Raw genomic sequence first — 17,504 nt, 5'->3', positions numbered from 1 at the left:
TAGTGTCTGAATTCAGAAAGGGAGTTGAGTATGGCAAGGGAAGTTCTCTTTTCTAATGTAATAAAATGTGCTGTGCTTCCAGTTTCTTCAGGACATGCCCAGTTTCAAGACCCCAAAGTTGTACACTTAATTAGGTGTAAAAACATCGCTTGTTGAATGGAATACTCACTTTATAACCATACATTCTAAAAGCTATAAAATCAGGACACCTGGGTGGCTCAATGGTTGGTTGCCCTTTGCTCAGGGCATGATCCTGGGGTGCTTGGATGGAATCCCACATTGGGCTCCACACAGAGGGCCTGCTTCTCCTTCTGCCTATGTCTCTGCCCCTCTCTCTGTGTCTCTTATGAATAAATTTTAAAAATCTCTTAAAAATAAATAAATAAAAGCTATAAAATCATAAATTTCACTCTTAGAAATAATTACCTATAATAATATCATCTTCCTTTCCTAAAATAAAAACTATGTGACAACTTATTCGTGTATATATAATTGGAAGAAACAAAATAAAACTATTTATTGTCCTAGCAGTCTTCCTTCAATTACTGTTCCTCAGCCTCAGATTATCATTTATCTTCTTTAAAAGTTATGAGGTTTTTAAAAAATAAAAAAATAAAAGTTATGATGTTTCTAACAGAGTTGGAAATCTTTCATAAATAAGCAGCCAAATTACTAAAACATGTTTTCAGCCAGACTCAGATTAGTTGCCAAAGACATATTTAAGATCAGTCAACGAAGAAATATTGTCTTTATATTGTTAGGATAACAAGTTTGATCTTAAATGTTAATAGCCCCTGGTAAACTTGAAGACTTCATCTCTAACTATATAGCAAATGCTGTGTCCTCAGGCTAGGTTCTGTAACCTTGATTGGAGGTCACCCTTGGGAGAAGGATAATCCCCCATCGTGACACTTCCTTCACAAGGCAGCATGAGTTAGAGCTCACAGAGGGAAAGCATCAAGGAAACCCCAACAGCTATCTCCTCTTCAAATCCTTGAGCAGATTATGTTGGCAGATGTTCTATGACCATAGGTGCTTGGTTTCATTTGGTAATACGTACTAATCCCAGGGTTTTAAAAAGAGAAATACCTAAACATTAATCTTTTTAGTAGCCTGCAATTTCCACCCACTCAAAAAGTTTACCCATGTAACTCTCAACATTTAATGCTAAGATATCCTTTGAGTTTTAGCTGACTTTGTCATTCTAGTAGTAAAATCATTACTTTTCAAGCTTCCAAAATCATAATGAATATTACTTTGTATCTCTAATAAGGGTTGTTATGAGTCTCAGCTATTTACTAATTCTTCTATAATCTGGTATGGCTGCCTTATTTTTGCCATTTAATCAAGCTATGAGTTGACTTCTCATTTTACTTTGCACTCATATAGGAAAGACACAAGGCAGGAAGCAATTGATGATTTGACAGTATCCTAAAGCTTGACTTTCTAATTTCTAACTTTTTGCCTTTTCAACTGTATAGCACATAGTTGACTAGAATTAGAAGTGGTAAGAGTAGTTATTTTGTCTTGTTTCTGATTTTGAGAAGAAAGCATTCACTCCTTTCATCATTGTGCGTGATGTTGATTGTAGTTTACTCATAGATATCCTGTATTATTTATGAATATAGAATGTTAAAATCCCAATAGTTAAGAATCAAAACCCACAGAACTAAAATAATTAAAACATGGCCAAATAATAAATTCATTCCATGGTTTAATAAAATATATTAATGCAATGAATAACACTGGTAGTGAAGATCATTTTCTCATCTTGTTAGATGGAAAAAAATATTTGATAAAATCTAACATTTTTTTCCTAGGTAAAAAAAGCAAATTGAGATACAAGGATGTGTTAATACACATACACAATAATAAGTATTATTTCATAACAATGGAAAAAGAAATACTGAACGTTGAAACCCCGGAGACATTCCAATTAAAGAAAGGAAGAATGTAATTATTACTATTATATAATAGAATTCTGTATTTCTGGTTAATGCACAGAGAAAAGAAAACTAAATATGAGGCATGACTATTGGAAAAGAGAAGCAACATTATTATTTGTAAATAAAAGTACCAGTTACAAAATGACTACATAAAAATCAGTAGTTTTCCAGGCAGAAATAACCATTTGGAAAATGGAGTGATCAAAGCTCTTTAACAATAACAGAAATAGATAAAATAATTACTAACAAACTTAATGTGTAAGCCCTATACAAGGTAGATAGTTGAAGTTTGATAAAGCACTTAAAAGAACACCTGAAAAAAAAAACATTTTATTTTACTTTTTAAAGATTTTATTTATTTATTCATGAGAGACAAACACAGAGAGAGAGAGAGAGAGAGAAGATGAGAGAGAGAGGCAGAGACACAGGCAGAGGGAGAAGCAGGCTCCATGCAGGGAGCCTGAGGTAGGACTCCATCCCAGGTCTCCAGGATCACACCCTGGACTGAAGGTGGCGCTAAACTGCTGAGCCACCCGGGCTGCCCGAAAAAAACATTTTAATGGATGGAAAGCTAGACTATAGCAATATGTCAATTATTTCCACATTAATTCTACCACATTCACAATAGGACTATTATTTGTTTTTTTAATTAATTAATTAATTAATTAATTAATTATTTTTTTGTGTATTTTTATTGGAGTTTGATTTGTCCACATATAGTATAACTTAACAGCTCATCCTGTTAAGTGCCCCCCTCAGTGCCCATAACCTAGTCACCCCATTCCCCTGCCCACCTCCCCTTCCACTACCACTTGTTCGTTTCCCAAAGTTAAGAGTCTCTCATGTTTTGTCACCCTCTCTGATTTTTCCCACTCATTGTCTTTCCTTTCCCCTATGATCCCTTTCACTATTTTTTATATTCCCCATATGAGTGAAACCATATGATGATTGTCCTTTTCCGATTGACTTACTTCACTCAGCATCATACCCTCCAGTTCCATCCACGTTGGAGCAAATGGTGGGTATTTGTCATTTCTAATGGCTGAGTAATATTCCATTGTATACATAGACCACATCTTCTTCATCCATTCTTCTTTCGATGGACACCAAGGCTCTTTCCACAGTTTGGCTATAGGGGACACTGCTGCTATAAACATTGGGGTACGGGTGTCCTGGCATTTCACTGCATCTGTATCTTTGGGGTAAATCCCCAGCAGTGCAATTGCTGGGTTGGAGAGTAGCTCTATTTTTAACTCTTTGAGGAACCTGCACACAGTTTCCAGAGGGACTGTACCAGTTCACATTCCCACCAACAGTGCAATAGGGTTCCCCTGTCTCCACATCCTCTCCAATATTTGTTGTTTCCTGTCTTGTTAGTTTTCACCATTCTCACTGGGGTGAGGTGGTATCTCACTGTGATTTTGATTTGTATTTCCCTGATGGCAAGTGATGCCGAGCAATTTCTCATGTGCCTGTTGGCCATGCCTATGTCTTCTTTGCTGAAATTTCTCTTCATGTCTTTTGCCCATTTCATGATTGGATTGTTTGTTTCTTTGGTGTTGAGTTTAATAAGTTCTTTATAGATCTTGGATACCAGCCCTTTATCTGATATGTCATTTGCAAATATCTTCTCCCATTCTGTAGGTTGTCTTTTAGTTTTGTTGACTGTTTCTTTCGCTGTGCAGAAGCTTCTTATCTTGATGAAATCCAAATAGTTCATTTTTGCTTTTGTTTCTTTTGCCTTCATAGATGTATCTTGCAAGAAGTTGCTGTGGCCAAGTTCATAAAGGGTGTTGCCTGTGTTTTCCTCTAGGATTTTGATGGACTCTTGTCTCACATTTAGATCTTTCATCCATTTTGCGTTTATCTTTGTGTATGGTGAAAGAAAGTGGTCTAGTTTCATTCTTCTGCACGTGGCTGTCCAATTTTCACAGCACCATTTATTAAAGAGACTGTCCTTTTTCCAGTGGATAGTTGTTCCTCCTTTGTTGAATATTAATTGGCCATAGAGTTGAGGGCCCATTTCTGGATTCTCTATTCTGTTCCATTGATCTATGTGTCTGTTTTTGTGCCAGTACCACACTGTCTTGATTATCACAGCTTTGTAGTACAACCTGAAATCTGGCATTGTGATGCCCCCGGCTCTGGTTTTCTTTTTCAATATTCCCCTGGCTATTCAGGATCTTTTCTGATTCCACACAAATCTTAAGATGATTTGTTCCAACTCTCTGAAGAAAGTCCATGGTATTTTGACAGGAATTGCATTGAACTGTAAATTGCCCAGGGTAGCACTGACATTTTCATAATATTAATTCTTCCAATCCATGAACATGGAATATTTTTCCATCTCTTTGTGTCTTTCTCAATTTCTTTCAGAAGTGTTCTATAGTTTTTAGGGTATAGATCCTTTATAGGTTATATTAGATTATTCCTAGATTTGTTGGTTAGATTTATTCCTAGATACCTTATGCTTTGGGTTGCAATTGTAAATGGGATTGACTCCTTAATTTCTCTTTCTTCAGTCTCATTGTTAATGTATAGAAATGCCACTGATTTCTGGGCATTGATTTTGTATCCTGCCACACTGCCATTCGAATTGCTGTATGAGTTCTAGCAATCTTGGGGTGGAGTCTTTTGGGTTTTCTAGGTACAGTATCTTGTCATCTGTGAAGAAGGAGAGTTTGACTTCTTTGCCAATTTGGATGCTTTTTTATTTCTTTTTGTTGTCGGATTGCTGAGGCTAGGACTTCTAGTACTAAGTTGAAAAGCAGTGGTGAGAGTGGACATCCCTGTCGTGTTCCTGATCTTAGGGGAAAGGCTCTCAGTGTTTCCCCATTGAGAATGATATTTGCTGTGGGCTTTTCATAGATGGCTTTTAAGATGCTGAGGAATGTTCCCTCTATACCTATACCCTGGAGAGTTTTGATCAGGAATGGATGCTGTATTTTGTCAAATGCTTTCTCTGCATCTATTGAGAGGATCATATGGCTCTTGTTTTTTCTCTTCTTGATATGATCTATCACACTGATTGCTTTATGAGTGTTGAACCAGCTTTGCATCCTGGGCATAAATCCCACTTGGTCATGGTGAATAATCTTCTTGATGCACTGTTGGATCCTATTGGCTAGTACCTTGTTGAGAATTTTTGCATTCAAGTTCATTAGGGATATTGGTCTATACTTCTTTTTGGTGGGGTCTTTGTCTGGTTTTGGATTTAAGGTGATGATGGCCTCATAAAATGAGTTTGGAAGTATTCTGTCCTTTTCTATCCTTTGGAACAGCATTAGTAGAATAGGTATTATTTCTTCTTTAAGGTTTGCTAGAATTCCCCTGGGAAGCCATCTGGCCCTGGACTTTTGTGTCTTGGGAGGTTTTTTTTTTTTTTTTTTTTTTAATTTTTTTTGTGATAGTCACACAGAGAGAGAGAGAGAATGAGGCAGAGACACAGGCAGAGGGAGAAGCAGGCTCCATGCACCGGGAGCCCAACGTGGGATTCAATCCCGGGTCTCCAGGATCGCGCCCTGGGCCAAAGGCAGGCGCCAAACCGCTGAGCAACCCAGGGATCTTGGGAGGTTTTTGATGACTGCTTCAATTTCCTTGCTGGTTATTGGCCTATTCAGGTTTTCTATTTCCTCCTCTTCCAGTTTTGGTAATTTGTGGTCCAGAAATGCATCCATTTCTTCTGGATTGCCTAATATGTGGTCATATACCTGCTCATAACACATTTTTAAAATTTTTCATATTTCCTTGTATTGTTTGTGATTTCTCCTCTTTCATTCATGATTTTATTAATTTGAGTCTTTTTTCTTTTATTTTTAATAAGGCTGGCTAATGGTGAATCTATCTTATGAATTCTTTCAAAGAACCAATTCCTGATTTTTTTGATCTGTTCTACAGTTATTCTGGTCTCTATTTCATGGAGTTCTGCTCAAATCTTTATCATCTCTCTTCTTCTGCTTGGTGTAGGTTTTATTTGCTTCTCTTTCTCCAATTCCTTTAGGTGCGAGGTTAGCTTGTGTATTTAAGTTTTTTTTCCAATTGTTTAGGGAGGCTTGTATTGCGATGTATTTCCCTCCTAGGACTGCTTTTGTTTTGTCTCAAATATTTTGAACGGTTGTATCTTCATTCTCATTAGTTTCCATGAATCTTTTTAATTCTTCTCTAATTTCCTGGTTGACCCATTCATCTTTTAGCAGGATGCTCTTTAACCTCCATGTGTTTGAGTTTCTTCCAAATTTCTTCTTGTGATTGAGTTCTAGTTTTGAAGTATTGTGGTCTGAAAATATGCAGGGGACAATCCCAATCTTTTGGTATCGGTTGAGACCTGTTTTGTGACCCAGTATGAGGTCTATTCTAGAGAAAGTTCCATGTGCACTTGAAAAGAATGTGTATTCAGTTGCGTTTGGATGCAAAGTTCTGTATGTATCTGTGAAATCCATCTGGTCCAGTGTATCATATAAAGCCCTTATTAAAAAAAAAAAAAAAAAAAAAAAAAAAGCCCTAGTTTCTTTGGTGATGTTTTGCTTAGAAAATCTGTCATTTGCAGAAAGTGCCGTGTTGAAGTCTGCCAGTACTAGTATATTATGATCTAAGTATATCTTTACTTTGGTTATTAATTGATTGATATACTTGGCAGCTCCCACATTAGGGGCATAAATATTCATGATTGTTAGGTATTCTTGTTGCACAGACCCTTTAAGTATGATAGCGTCCTTCTTCATCTCTTATTACAGTCTTTGAGATAAACTTTAATTTATCTGATATGAGGATTGCTATCCCAGCTTTCTTTTGAGGACCCTTTGAATGGTAAGGCGGGAGGTGTCCTTGGGTCTCAAATGAGTCTCTTGTAGACAGCAAATAGATGGGTCTTGCCTTTTTATCCAGTTTGAAACCCTGCGTCTTTTGATGGTATCATTTAGCCCATTAACGTTCAGAGTAACTATTGAAAGATACGAATTTAGTGTCATCATAATACCTATTCAGTCCCTGTTTTTGTAGATTATTTCTTTGGGCTTCCTCTTTCTTTTACAGGGTCCCCCTTAATATTTCTTGCAGAGCTGGTTTGGTGGTCACATGTTCTTCCAGTTTCTGCCTATCCTGAAATCTCTTATCTCTCTGTCTATGCCAAATGAGAACCTCACTGGATATAGTATTCTTGGATGCATGTTCTTCTCATTTAGGACACTGAATATATCCTGCCATCCCATTCTGGCCTGCCAGGTCTCTGTGGAGAGGTCTGCTACTAATCTAATATTTCTCCCCATATAAGTTAAGAATCTTGTCTCTTGCTGCTTAAAGGATTTTCTCTTTATCTTTGGAATTTGCAAGTTTCACTATTAAATGTCGAAGTGTTGTATGGTTTTTATTGATTTGGGGGGTGACCTGTCTATCTCCTAGATCTGAATGCCTGTTTCCCTCCCCAAATTAGGGAATTTCTCAGCTATGATTTGTTCAAATATGCTTTCTGGCCCTCTCGGTGCCCTCTGGAACCCCAATTATACGTAGATTTTTCCTCCTGAGGCTGTCATTTATTTCCCTTAACCTTTCCTCATGGTCTTTTAATTATTTTTCTCTTTTTTCCTCAGCTTCCTTCCTTGCCATCAATTTGTCTTCTATATCACTCACTCTTTCTTTCACCTCATTAACCCTCATCATTAGGACCTCCAGTTTGGATTACATCTCATTTAATTGATCTTTAATTTCAGCCTGATTAGATCTAAACTCTGTAGTCATGAAATCTCTTGAATCCTTTATGATTTTTTCCAGAGCCACCAGTAGCTTTATAATTGTGCTTCTGAATTGGCTTTCTGACATCGAATTGTAATCCAAATTCTGTAACTCTGTGTGTAACTTTGTGTACTGTTTCTGATTCTTTCTTTTGTGATGAGTTCTTCCTTATGTTCATTTTGCTCAGTGCAAAGGGGCTGTATGAGTGTGCTGAATCAAGAATACCAACCACCACCTAAGTAAATTTCAGTCTAGATGATTCTTGAAGAAGCAAAAACTTCTCTCTGTAGCATTCTGGCTGTTCTCTCTTTAAATCTCAGGACAAATCCATAGGTGGTAGGTGTTAAGTTGGGATCAGGTGAGTTGAAGATCCCTACTCTTCTACCATCTTGCCCCAATCCCTAGGATGGTTATTTGGAACATCGGAAAGTGATTGGAAAAAAATCACAGAAAGGAATAAATGAGTGATACTACTTAAGGGAAAATTTAAAATAAGATCAATGATGGAAGACTTAAACTACTAGGTAGTGAATCATTTCATAAAACTATAATGGTGAAATCATTATAGGAATTATACAAGAAGGAACAAAGCAATCAGTGGAAGAGTATATGATTTCAGAAGTAGACCTTAGCATATGAGTTTGTTATGTAAGAAAACAGGCAGTTTAAAACAATGGATAAAGATCTATTCAGCATGGGCATCTGGGTGGCCCAGTCAGTTAAGTGGCTGCCTTTAACTCAGGTCATGATCCTAGGGTCCTGGGATCAAGCCCCTGGAGCCCAGAGTCCAAAGGTTCAAGCCCCATGTCGGTAGGTCTGGCCCCCTGCTCAGTCGGGAGCCATCCTCTCTCCCTCTCCTTCTGCTGCTCCCCCTGTTTATGATCTCTTTCTCTCTCTCTCTTTCAAATAAATAAATAAAATCTTAAAAGAAAATAAGATCTATTCGCAATTAATCCTGAGATGCAACCATTTGTTTTAGGTGAAATTTGCATATTTAGATTTGGTTCTTCACACCGTATACTAAAATAAACGTAAAATAGATTAGAGAAGTAAAAGTAAAGAATGAAATAATGGGCAAACTAGAAGAGAGAATGGCAAGCCAAATACATAATACCAAATTAGTGGAGGCCTTTCTGAGCATAAAGGCAAAGAAAGAAATCTTGCAAGGTAAGTTTGAAAAACAAATATCATAATGTAAAAATACAAACTGTTGTATGATAAAAAAAAATCACATTTAGAATAGAATGGCAAATTACAGACCGGCAATACATTTAACAGAATTTCCTGCTCTTAGTTCAAAGAAGTCCTGTAAAAAAAATAAAATAAATTTGGAAAATGTACTATTCAAAAATGTAAAAATAAAAATAGTCAGTAAACATGTTTTTAAAGTTTATCCTCACCTGTAATGGAAGAAATGCTCATTAAAGTAAGACATATCATTTTAATCCACCAAACTACAAAAAGGATAAATATTTTTATAAGAATTAAAATTATGTGGGATTCTTATACATAGGTTGAGTAAATGTTTTTTACAGCCATATAATGGAGTATATGCCATCATTAAAAATTAACTCTCAAGGGATATTTATGGATGTGGAAAAATGCCCAGACTATATTATTAACTGTAGAAAAGTAAGCTATCACATGTTATGATTCAATTTGATTAATACATGGTATAAGCAAATATATATTAAATAAAGTCTGGTTGGGAAATAAAATTAATGATATTTTAGCATTGGGATAATATCTACTCTGCCACATGTATAAAAGTCAAAATTCTGGATTTCAGATATCAGATGACTTGAGCCCAATTTTATATTGGAAAGTCATCTACAAAGCAAAGTTCCTACATTTTGCAGATAGCCATTCTTATTGGCATTAGATTATGACTCAAGCTACAACTAACATCAAGAGCTTTTATTAAGAGAAAACAGACTCATGGCACCTGGATGGCGGAGCCAGTTGGGTCAGCTCGGATTTGGATCTCAAGGGCATGAGTTCAAGCCCTGCATTGGGCTCCACTAGGCATGGAGCCTAGTTAAAAAAAAAAAAAAAAGACAACAAACTTCACATTCCTGCATATTAAATTGATGTAAAATTCATATTTGTCCTTCAATATTGTCTCCATAATATATTACTGTGTACTTAGGCTCATCTGTCATTCTCAGACCTCTATATAATGAGTAGTTCAGGTATGAAAAATCTTGGGAAATTTTAAGATCAGATTTCTCAATTTTAGAAGAAATGGTTTTAGAAGTGAAATTATCCATCTCATGTTGGAGACCAATTGGGAATAACAAGAATGCCCTATATGGGAAATAAGATATGATTGTTTTACTAATTTTTTATTGAGAATAATTATTATAATCAATATTTTAAATTTTATGACCATTTTTCAGTTAAATGTTTTAGTATTTGAAAACAAAATAGTTTCCTCCTATCTTATAGTTCCATACTATCAGCTATTTTACCCAATGATAAAATGTGTTATTAGTTATAATTATATTATTTATCATTATAGTTGTTTCTCATCTAAAATATTTCTGATTCTTTTATAAAACATCTTTCCATTTATTTGATACTGCAGGATTATTTTTCACACTTTTGCAGACTATGACAAGAAAATGTACTAAATTAAAAATTGATTTTTCCATAGGATAACATACTCTGTTAAATACACATAAGGCTATTTAAATCATGAGACATCTTGATGAGGGATCTGCCCTAGTCTTCAGAATTTTACTGATCTTTATTTTTTACATAATAATCTAGAACAGAGGCCAGAAAACTACAGGAAGTAGACCAAATTTGACCCACTTCCTGTTTTTGTAAATAAAGTGTTATTGGAACACAGCCACACTGATTTCTTGGGAATTTGTGGCTGCCTTTGAGCTACAATGACAGAGGTAGATAAGTAGAACAGAAGTGATAGCCTGCAAAGTCTAAAATATTTACTGTCCAGTCCTTTTTCAGAAAACATTTACTGATTCCTGCTCTAAAAACTAATTCCTAACCAAGTCTTAAGATTCTGTGGTTTCTTTCCTAAATTCTCTTTTGCAGATGTTTCATCTCACTGGTGAAATGACATGTGTTTCATTGTTCAGTAAGAGATGCCTTTTATGTTTAACCCTTAATGTATGTACTTTAACACTTACCTGAATATATTATCCTGGCAAAATAAGTCATATTCTGAAACCCTTTCTATAGAACTGAGATAAGTTAGAGAAGAGATAATATTTACACTTTAATACCTTGATTAGATAGATGCTGAAAGCTAGGAGGGTATTGTCTTCTAGGCTGCCTTATTAAGTGGGGTTCACTTAACATGATTCCTTCGGGCTTTGAAATTAACACCCATTGAAACTCAGTGGAGAATAGTACAATTAATTTGAAGTACAGCTCTCTATCAGTTTGTTTTGGAATTAGATAATGCTGAGAAGAACGGAAGAAGTTGAAAATAAAAACATGGGGAACCTATCATAGTTAGGAGTTCACACTTCATTGAAATTCATTTTGAGGGCAGCCCTGGTGTCTCAGTGGCTTAGCGCTGCCTTTGGCCCAGGGAGTGATCCTGGAGACCCGGGATCGAGTCCCACATCAGGCTTCCTGCATGGAGTCTGCTTCTCCCTCTGCCTGTGTCTCTGCCTCTCTCTCTCTCTCTCTCTCTCTCTTTGTGTCTCATGAATAAATAAATAAAAACCTTAAAAAAAAAGAAATTCATTTTGAGGAATATTAACAAAACAATGTCATCTCTATAAATACTGCATAAAGATTTGGCCTATGTTCAAAAGCAACATAGATTTCCTCTCATAACATGCTATAATACTAATTCCCAAATGTGATGACTGAGGACTTTAAGTGTAGAGCACATATCACATTAATATGGTACACAGAATCAATTCCTAAATATTTTCCAAAATGCTGTCTCTAAAATGAAAATTTCACTTACTCATTTTCAGCAATTGTTGACTTGCTATACATATATTACAAATATATATAAAGGTATTAAGAACAGCTGATATTTACTAAATGTTTAATACTTTATAAATTCCATTACCCTATTTTACAGATGAGGAAACAAGCTTAGATAGGAAAAATAACTTGCCTAAGATCCCATTCCTGTTTTGTGCCCAAAACAGAATTCTAACTCAAGCAAAAGTTTGACTCCACCCCCCACCACCCCCACTTTGAGCCTTATACTCCTGACGTCTAAAGTAAGCTAAAAGCAACCAATCAGAGTGTAATGATAGATGCTGGCACTTGTTTGGGGGAGGCACTGAGAAAGGATTGCTCTCTCTTGGTCGAAGAGACAGGCTGGAGTTGAATTGGATCTACTAATTAGAAACAAAGAAGCTATTCCAGAGATAAGTAACAGCAGGTTCAAAGGCAGAGATGAAAGAGCACAACACATTTAGGCATGGGCACTAAAGGGGCATTAGAACAGGTTGTAGAGGATGGACAGGAGGAGTGGAGGGGGACTGCCAAGTTGACATTTCATACAGGAAGTCAGTGGTGAATCTTCAGGAATCACCTGGGGTGCCTTGTTTACAATGAAAATTGCTGGACCCAAACTGCCGGAGAATCTTATTCAGCTACATTCATGAATTTGCTTTCAACAGGAATACTAGGTGATTCCAGTGTAGGAGAGAGCCTCTCTGCTCACAGTGTTAAGAATGTCAGGAAATCGGGCAGTCCGGGTGGCCCAGCGGTTTAGCGCCACCTTCGGCCCAGGGCATGATCCTGAAGACCCGAGATCGAGTCCCACGACTCTGCCTGTGTCTCTCTGCCTCTCTCTCTCTCTGTGTGTGTCTCTCATGAATAAATAAATAAAATCTTAAAAAGAAAAGGAATGTCAGGAAATCAATATGCTGGAGCATGATATGGCTAATATCATTGGGTTTTAGAAAAAACAATGCAGCAGCTCAATGGAGAGAGGAAGGTGTTCTTAAAGGGGATTTTTGGGTATTTTAAAATTCAGAGATAATAGAAAGGTGATTTTTCTTAGTAACACTAAGAAACACTTTCTTGTGTCTTTGTAACACACACACAAATACACAACCTTTTGTTTATAATTGCTTTCATAGGTTAGAAAGAAAACTAAAAATTAAGTGTCTGGTCGTGTGAATTTTCTAAGGCACTGTAAGTTACCAAAATGCATTACTTTTTCAAATCAAACGTTTTCATGTTCTACCATTCTCAATCCTTCGTACCCTAGCAATTAGTAAACTGCAAATCAGTTAATAGGGAATCAATTGTGAATAAATGGATGAATTACTTAATTGAATCACATATTTCCAGTGGAACCTAATTTCACACAATATAACTGTGGGCTTATTTAATAAATCAAGCAAAATGCACTTTCTGTATTTTTCCTGGGATTAATTTAACATTTTTTTTAAGATTTTATTTATTTATTCATGAGAGAGAGAGACAGAGACAGAAAGAGAGAGGCAGAGACACAGGCAGAGGGAGAAGCAGGCTCCATGCAGGGAGCCTGATGTGGGATTCAATCCCAGGTCTCCAAGATCAGGCCCTGGGCTGAAGGTGGCGCTAAACCGCTGAGCCACCTGAGCTGCCCTAATTTAACAATTTAAAGGACTAATTAGTTAAGATGAAATTTTGACTGACCCGTAAATTTAAGATACGGTACTGTCTTGTTAAATATAAGATAAAGGTTATTAATTCCCACTGACTCTGAATATATCTGGAATAGAGTAAGTGAAGACAAACTGCACTTTAAAAATTATCTGTTCCATTTATTTACTTGTAGCTCTCAAAATGACTTGTGATCAGGTGACTCCCAAAATATACTTTTTTAGAAAATTGATATATCCTCAGGGCAAAAGGAAATGTCAATACATTTTTCAATATTTAAACAAAATTGAAAGGAAACAAGGAGAAGAGGGAACAGCCATCTAACTCCTCTGGAATTAAACAGGCTTCAAATGTCAGACTTTCTGGGTAACCAGAGATGATGGCCTTGATCAACTGGGGATTCTCACACTTGGGATGCCAGATCACACACTGATGTTTATTCCACACTTAAGTTTATTCAACACAGATGGTAGGCATAAAACAGCAGAGCTCTAATGGATCATGTTCAGGCAAAATGATAGATACAGTCTTCTTTGTTGACAGTAGAGATGTTTTCACATTCCACTTGAATTAAATTATGCTCATCCATGCCATGGTACATAATCTCTGGCAAGGATTCTTAGAAAAAGTCATCATGTAGACTCGTTCATTGCAAAACAAATTTTTTTAAAAAGTTGCAAAGTAAGACTATACGAAAACATAAGGCAAAAGTTGAATGACCTCCATTAATTGTGAAAAACATATAGGTATTTATATTAATATTTATCAGTATGGATTCATGTACCATATATAAATATATACCTAGATGTAAAATTCAGGAGTTATACAAATCCTTAATTTTAACAGACTAGCAAACATATTTTGAATTTCCAACATGAAACAGAAATTATGTGTGAGATATACTAAGTATGATTTTATATGATACCAGCCCTAACTTTAAAATGTTCACAATCAAGTTTCGTAAATAAGACATAAGTACATGAAGTTTTATATAAAAGGGAGAAGTTAAATAGTAAAATAAGATGTGATCACAGCAATTATGAAGCATTATCAGGATGGACTCCAATAATAATTGCTGGGTCTTAAAATAATAAATGGACTATAGCTGGGTAGAGAAAGAGGGCAGAAAATTTTTCCAATCAAGGAAGAGAGTAGAACTAAACAAAATCTTATTAACCCAGTGCTTGCTGAATTAGACCTTTTAGGGATGACCTAAGCATAGTGCTGTTAGGGGTTCATAAGAACACATTCAGGTATACTGGTTAACCAGAAGGACTCACAGAACTCCCCAAAAGCTGTTATTCTCAAGGTTGCCATTTGTTATAGCAAAAGGATACAGATTAAAATCAGTAAAGGTGAAAAATACATACGTACGGTAGAGTCCACAAGAGACCAAACACAAGCTTCCAGTTGTCTTCTCCCAGTGGAGTTATACAGACAGCACTTAAGTCCCCCAGCAGCAATTCGTGAAAATACACACCAAGTGTTGCCAACCAGGGAAGCCTACCCATGATTTGGTGTCCAGGGTTTTTATTGAGGGTCAGGCAGATTAAGTATGAATTTCTCTATGACTGTTCTCATCACTAATCTTCAGCCCCTCCAAGAGGTCAAACTGATTCAGCCTGGCCCATCTCCAGATGAATAAAAACATCCATTCAGCATAAAGCATCTTGTTAGCATAAACTATCTTGCAAAGCCCCAAACCCAAGATTTACAAAGGCACTCTTATCAGGTGCGATATCCCAATGGCTTGGAGGTTATCTCCCAGGAGCCAGACAGAGCCAGTTTTTTCTTTGGAATGTGAGGGTTTGAACACCCCAAATCTGCTGAGTTAAACTTCTACTTCACAATAGAGAGTTTGAATGACTACGGGTCTTAAATTAAAAAAATAATAATAATAAGGAAAACAAATAGAGATCTGAAATCCTAAAATATGATACCTGCAAAAAATTTGTCTATATCCATTTGTTCTGATGAGGAGAAAAAAAAGTATGAGTAAAAAGAAAACCAACTTCATAGGATCACAATTGGCCTTATGTTTGCATGGGGACCCAGGTGTTCTGCACAGTGTAGTGGGCATCAGTGGAATAATTTGTTGCTCTAAGTGATCCTAATAGCATGACTACCTAAGGAGTGAGTTGTTACTCACCACATTGTAAATATTTCACTGTCACTCCCATTAACAGTTCTATAAAAGAAAGTTTATGTTGTGCTAAAGTGAAAATTTGAGAATTGGCTACTTACCAATTTTTTTCTTTTCATTTCACCCTCCTCCGACCCCAACTCTGCACCCTATTACTGTCTTTTCTGAACTGCTATGTGTCATCTCTGAAGATGTTCCAGTGGATTCGATCGCCATCGGCAGGACTGGGTGGACAGCGGATGCCCTGAAGAGGTACATGTGCTTTCTCATGACAAGATTCTTGGGACCAAGCTGCAATATAGAGTTGCTACATCTTAATGAAGATGACATCTAATTTAACAAAGCTATCCAGCAATTATCGAGCCCTTAATATGTGCCACACGTTTATCTCGATTTAGTCTCAGACCCTTCCTTGGACATGGGAGCTGTTATCACCTCCATATGACTAAGAGAAGAGGGAGAGGTGAGGGGAGATGGTGGGGACGGGGGCGTTGAGGGTATCAGAGTTAGGTGTGTGGTTAGGAAATAGAACCAGAATTTGAATTTTACAAGCAAAGGGCAATTCTCTTAAACACTTACTGCTTTTCTAAGATCTCAGAAGCCTTTTTGCTTGAGTTACAAAACCAGTGGTATGGAGGAAAAGACTGATTGCAGCAAACTAATGTAAAATAAGTTAGAAATAGTATAACATGGATACAATAACCCTGAGACAAAAGTGATGGAGACAGTGATGCAAGGACGTGATTTAAGCAGGTGTATGCAATCGCAGAAACAATTTTATCCTGTTTAAAATTTTCTAGTGAATTGTATTTACACTGTCATTTCAGGTCCCATGAACATATCCTATTAGGGTCACAAAGAAAAGTATTTGTTTTTTTCTGCCTGTGTTAAGTTTTGGGGTGTGGATTTTCAATGAAAACTCAAACTCTTAACAATTACACAAGTTTTCTCATTCAGGAAAAGCAAACCATGTGAAAGTGCTCTCTTTAAAACTATTGGGAGACCAATGGTTATTAGAGCCTTTTTTAAAAACTAAGTTCTTATTTATGATGTCCTATAAATATCTTTAGAAAAACATCTTTGAGAATATACTTGATTTTTAAGTGCAGTATTGCCAATGCAGCTTTAATCAACTTTCTGACATTCATTTGGGAGATTACAGTGATACACACTAATCTATCTATTTCACTTCACTTATAGAACAACATCATTCAAAGTGAAAATATACTGCTTGAACGATGGTTGTGTTTTCAGATTGATGTTTCTTTCATGTAATCATATTTACCTCAATGAAAATGTTGAAATTGAATAGCTATAGTTGGGTAAAGATCGAGAGTGTAATTCAGACATCCTAATTTTCTTGCCCACCATGAACCAAGGAAATAGAGAAGAAGCCATCATGTTTTAGACTGTCCAAAATATATCTGTGGAGAGTTTACTATATCTGGTGGAATGTGCCGAGCACTAAAATTGCAAAGAAAAAAAAATCACTCCCTATTCCCAAGGATCTCAGAGTCAAGTATTTTCAATATTCAGTGTTCCCTTTTAATTATGTAATTAAATTGTCAATATTAGTGGCTTTGTGTTGAGCAATTCTGTCCTTCTAAAAGTCACTGACTCCAGTCCATCTTCTGTGCCTAAAACTAGAGTTAGATTTTCTTTCTGATCCAGTGAGATGAATTTACTCCGTGAGTGCAAATCCTAATATGAGCACTTACTATAAACTGTTCTAAGCATAAATAATGTAAAAATGGAAGAAGTTTGTCTACCAGGTAGATACACCACTGAACAAAGGGCTATATTTAGAGAAGGACATGGACAGAGAGTAACTATAAGGATGTGGTGTTGGTAACTAGCATAAGGTAAGGTTTGCTTGAAGAGGAGATATTTGAGATGAAGGATAACTGGACCTAAGAAGAGAAGTGGTGAGAAGTGAGATGGGTGACGTAAACAGAGCCCCAACTATGACAAGCTGAAGGACTTTGGACTTTACCCTAAAGACAAGGGAAGTATGGAGTTTCCTCAAAAACTAAAAATAGTACTATCGTATCATCCAGCAATTCCACTTCCAGGTATTTACCTGAAGAAAATGA

The 17,504-nt window shown here is 36.4% G+C and overlaps 1 protein-coding gene across 3 annotated transcripts in view; it reads left to right on the top strand.

The window, feature by feature from the left end:
- Nucleotides 1-17,504, top strand: part of PLXDC2 (plexin domain containing 2) — a 510,688-nt gene that overhangs the window by 416,569 nt on the left and 76,615 nt on the right. For all 3 annotated transcript variants that reach the window (XM_072825456.1, XM_072825454.1, XM_072825455.1), the window contains one exon: nt 15,603-15,663. In XM_072825456.1, coding sequence (XP_072681557.1) covers nt 15,603-15,663 — 61 coding nt within the window. The remainder of the gene's footprint in view (nt 1-15,602; nt 15,664-17,504) is intronic.

The sequence above is a fragment of the Canis lupus genome, chromosome 5 (genome assembly GCF_048164855.1).
Source record: "Canis lupus baileyi chromosome 5, mCanLup2.hap1, whole genome shotgun sequence".
NCBI lineage: Eukaryota > Metazoa > Chordata > Mammalia > Carnivora > Canidae > Canis > Canis lupus.
This window is presented reverse-complemented; position numbering and strand designations above follow the sequence as displayed.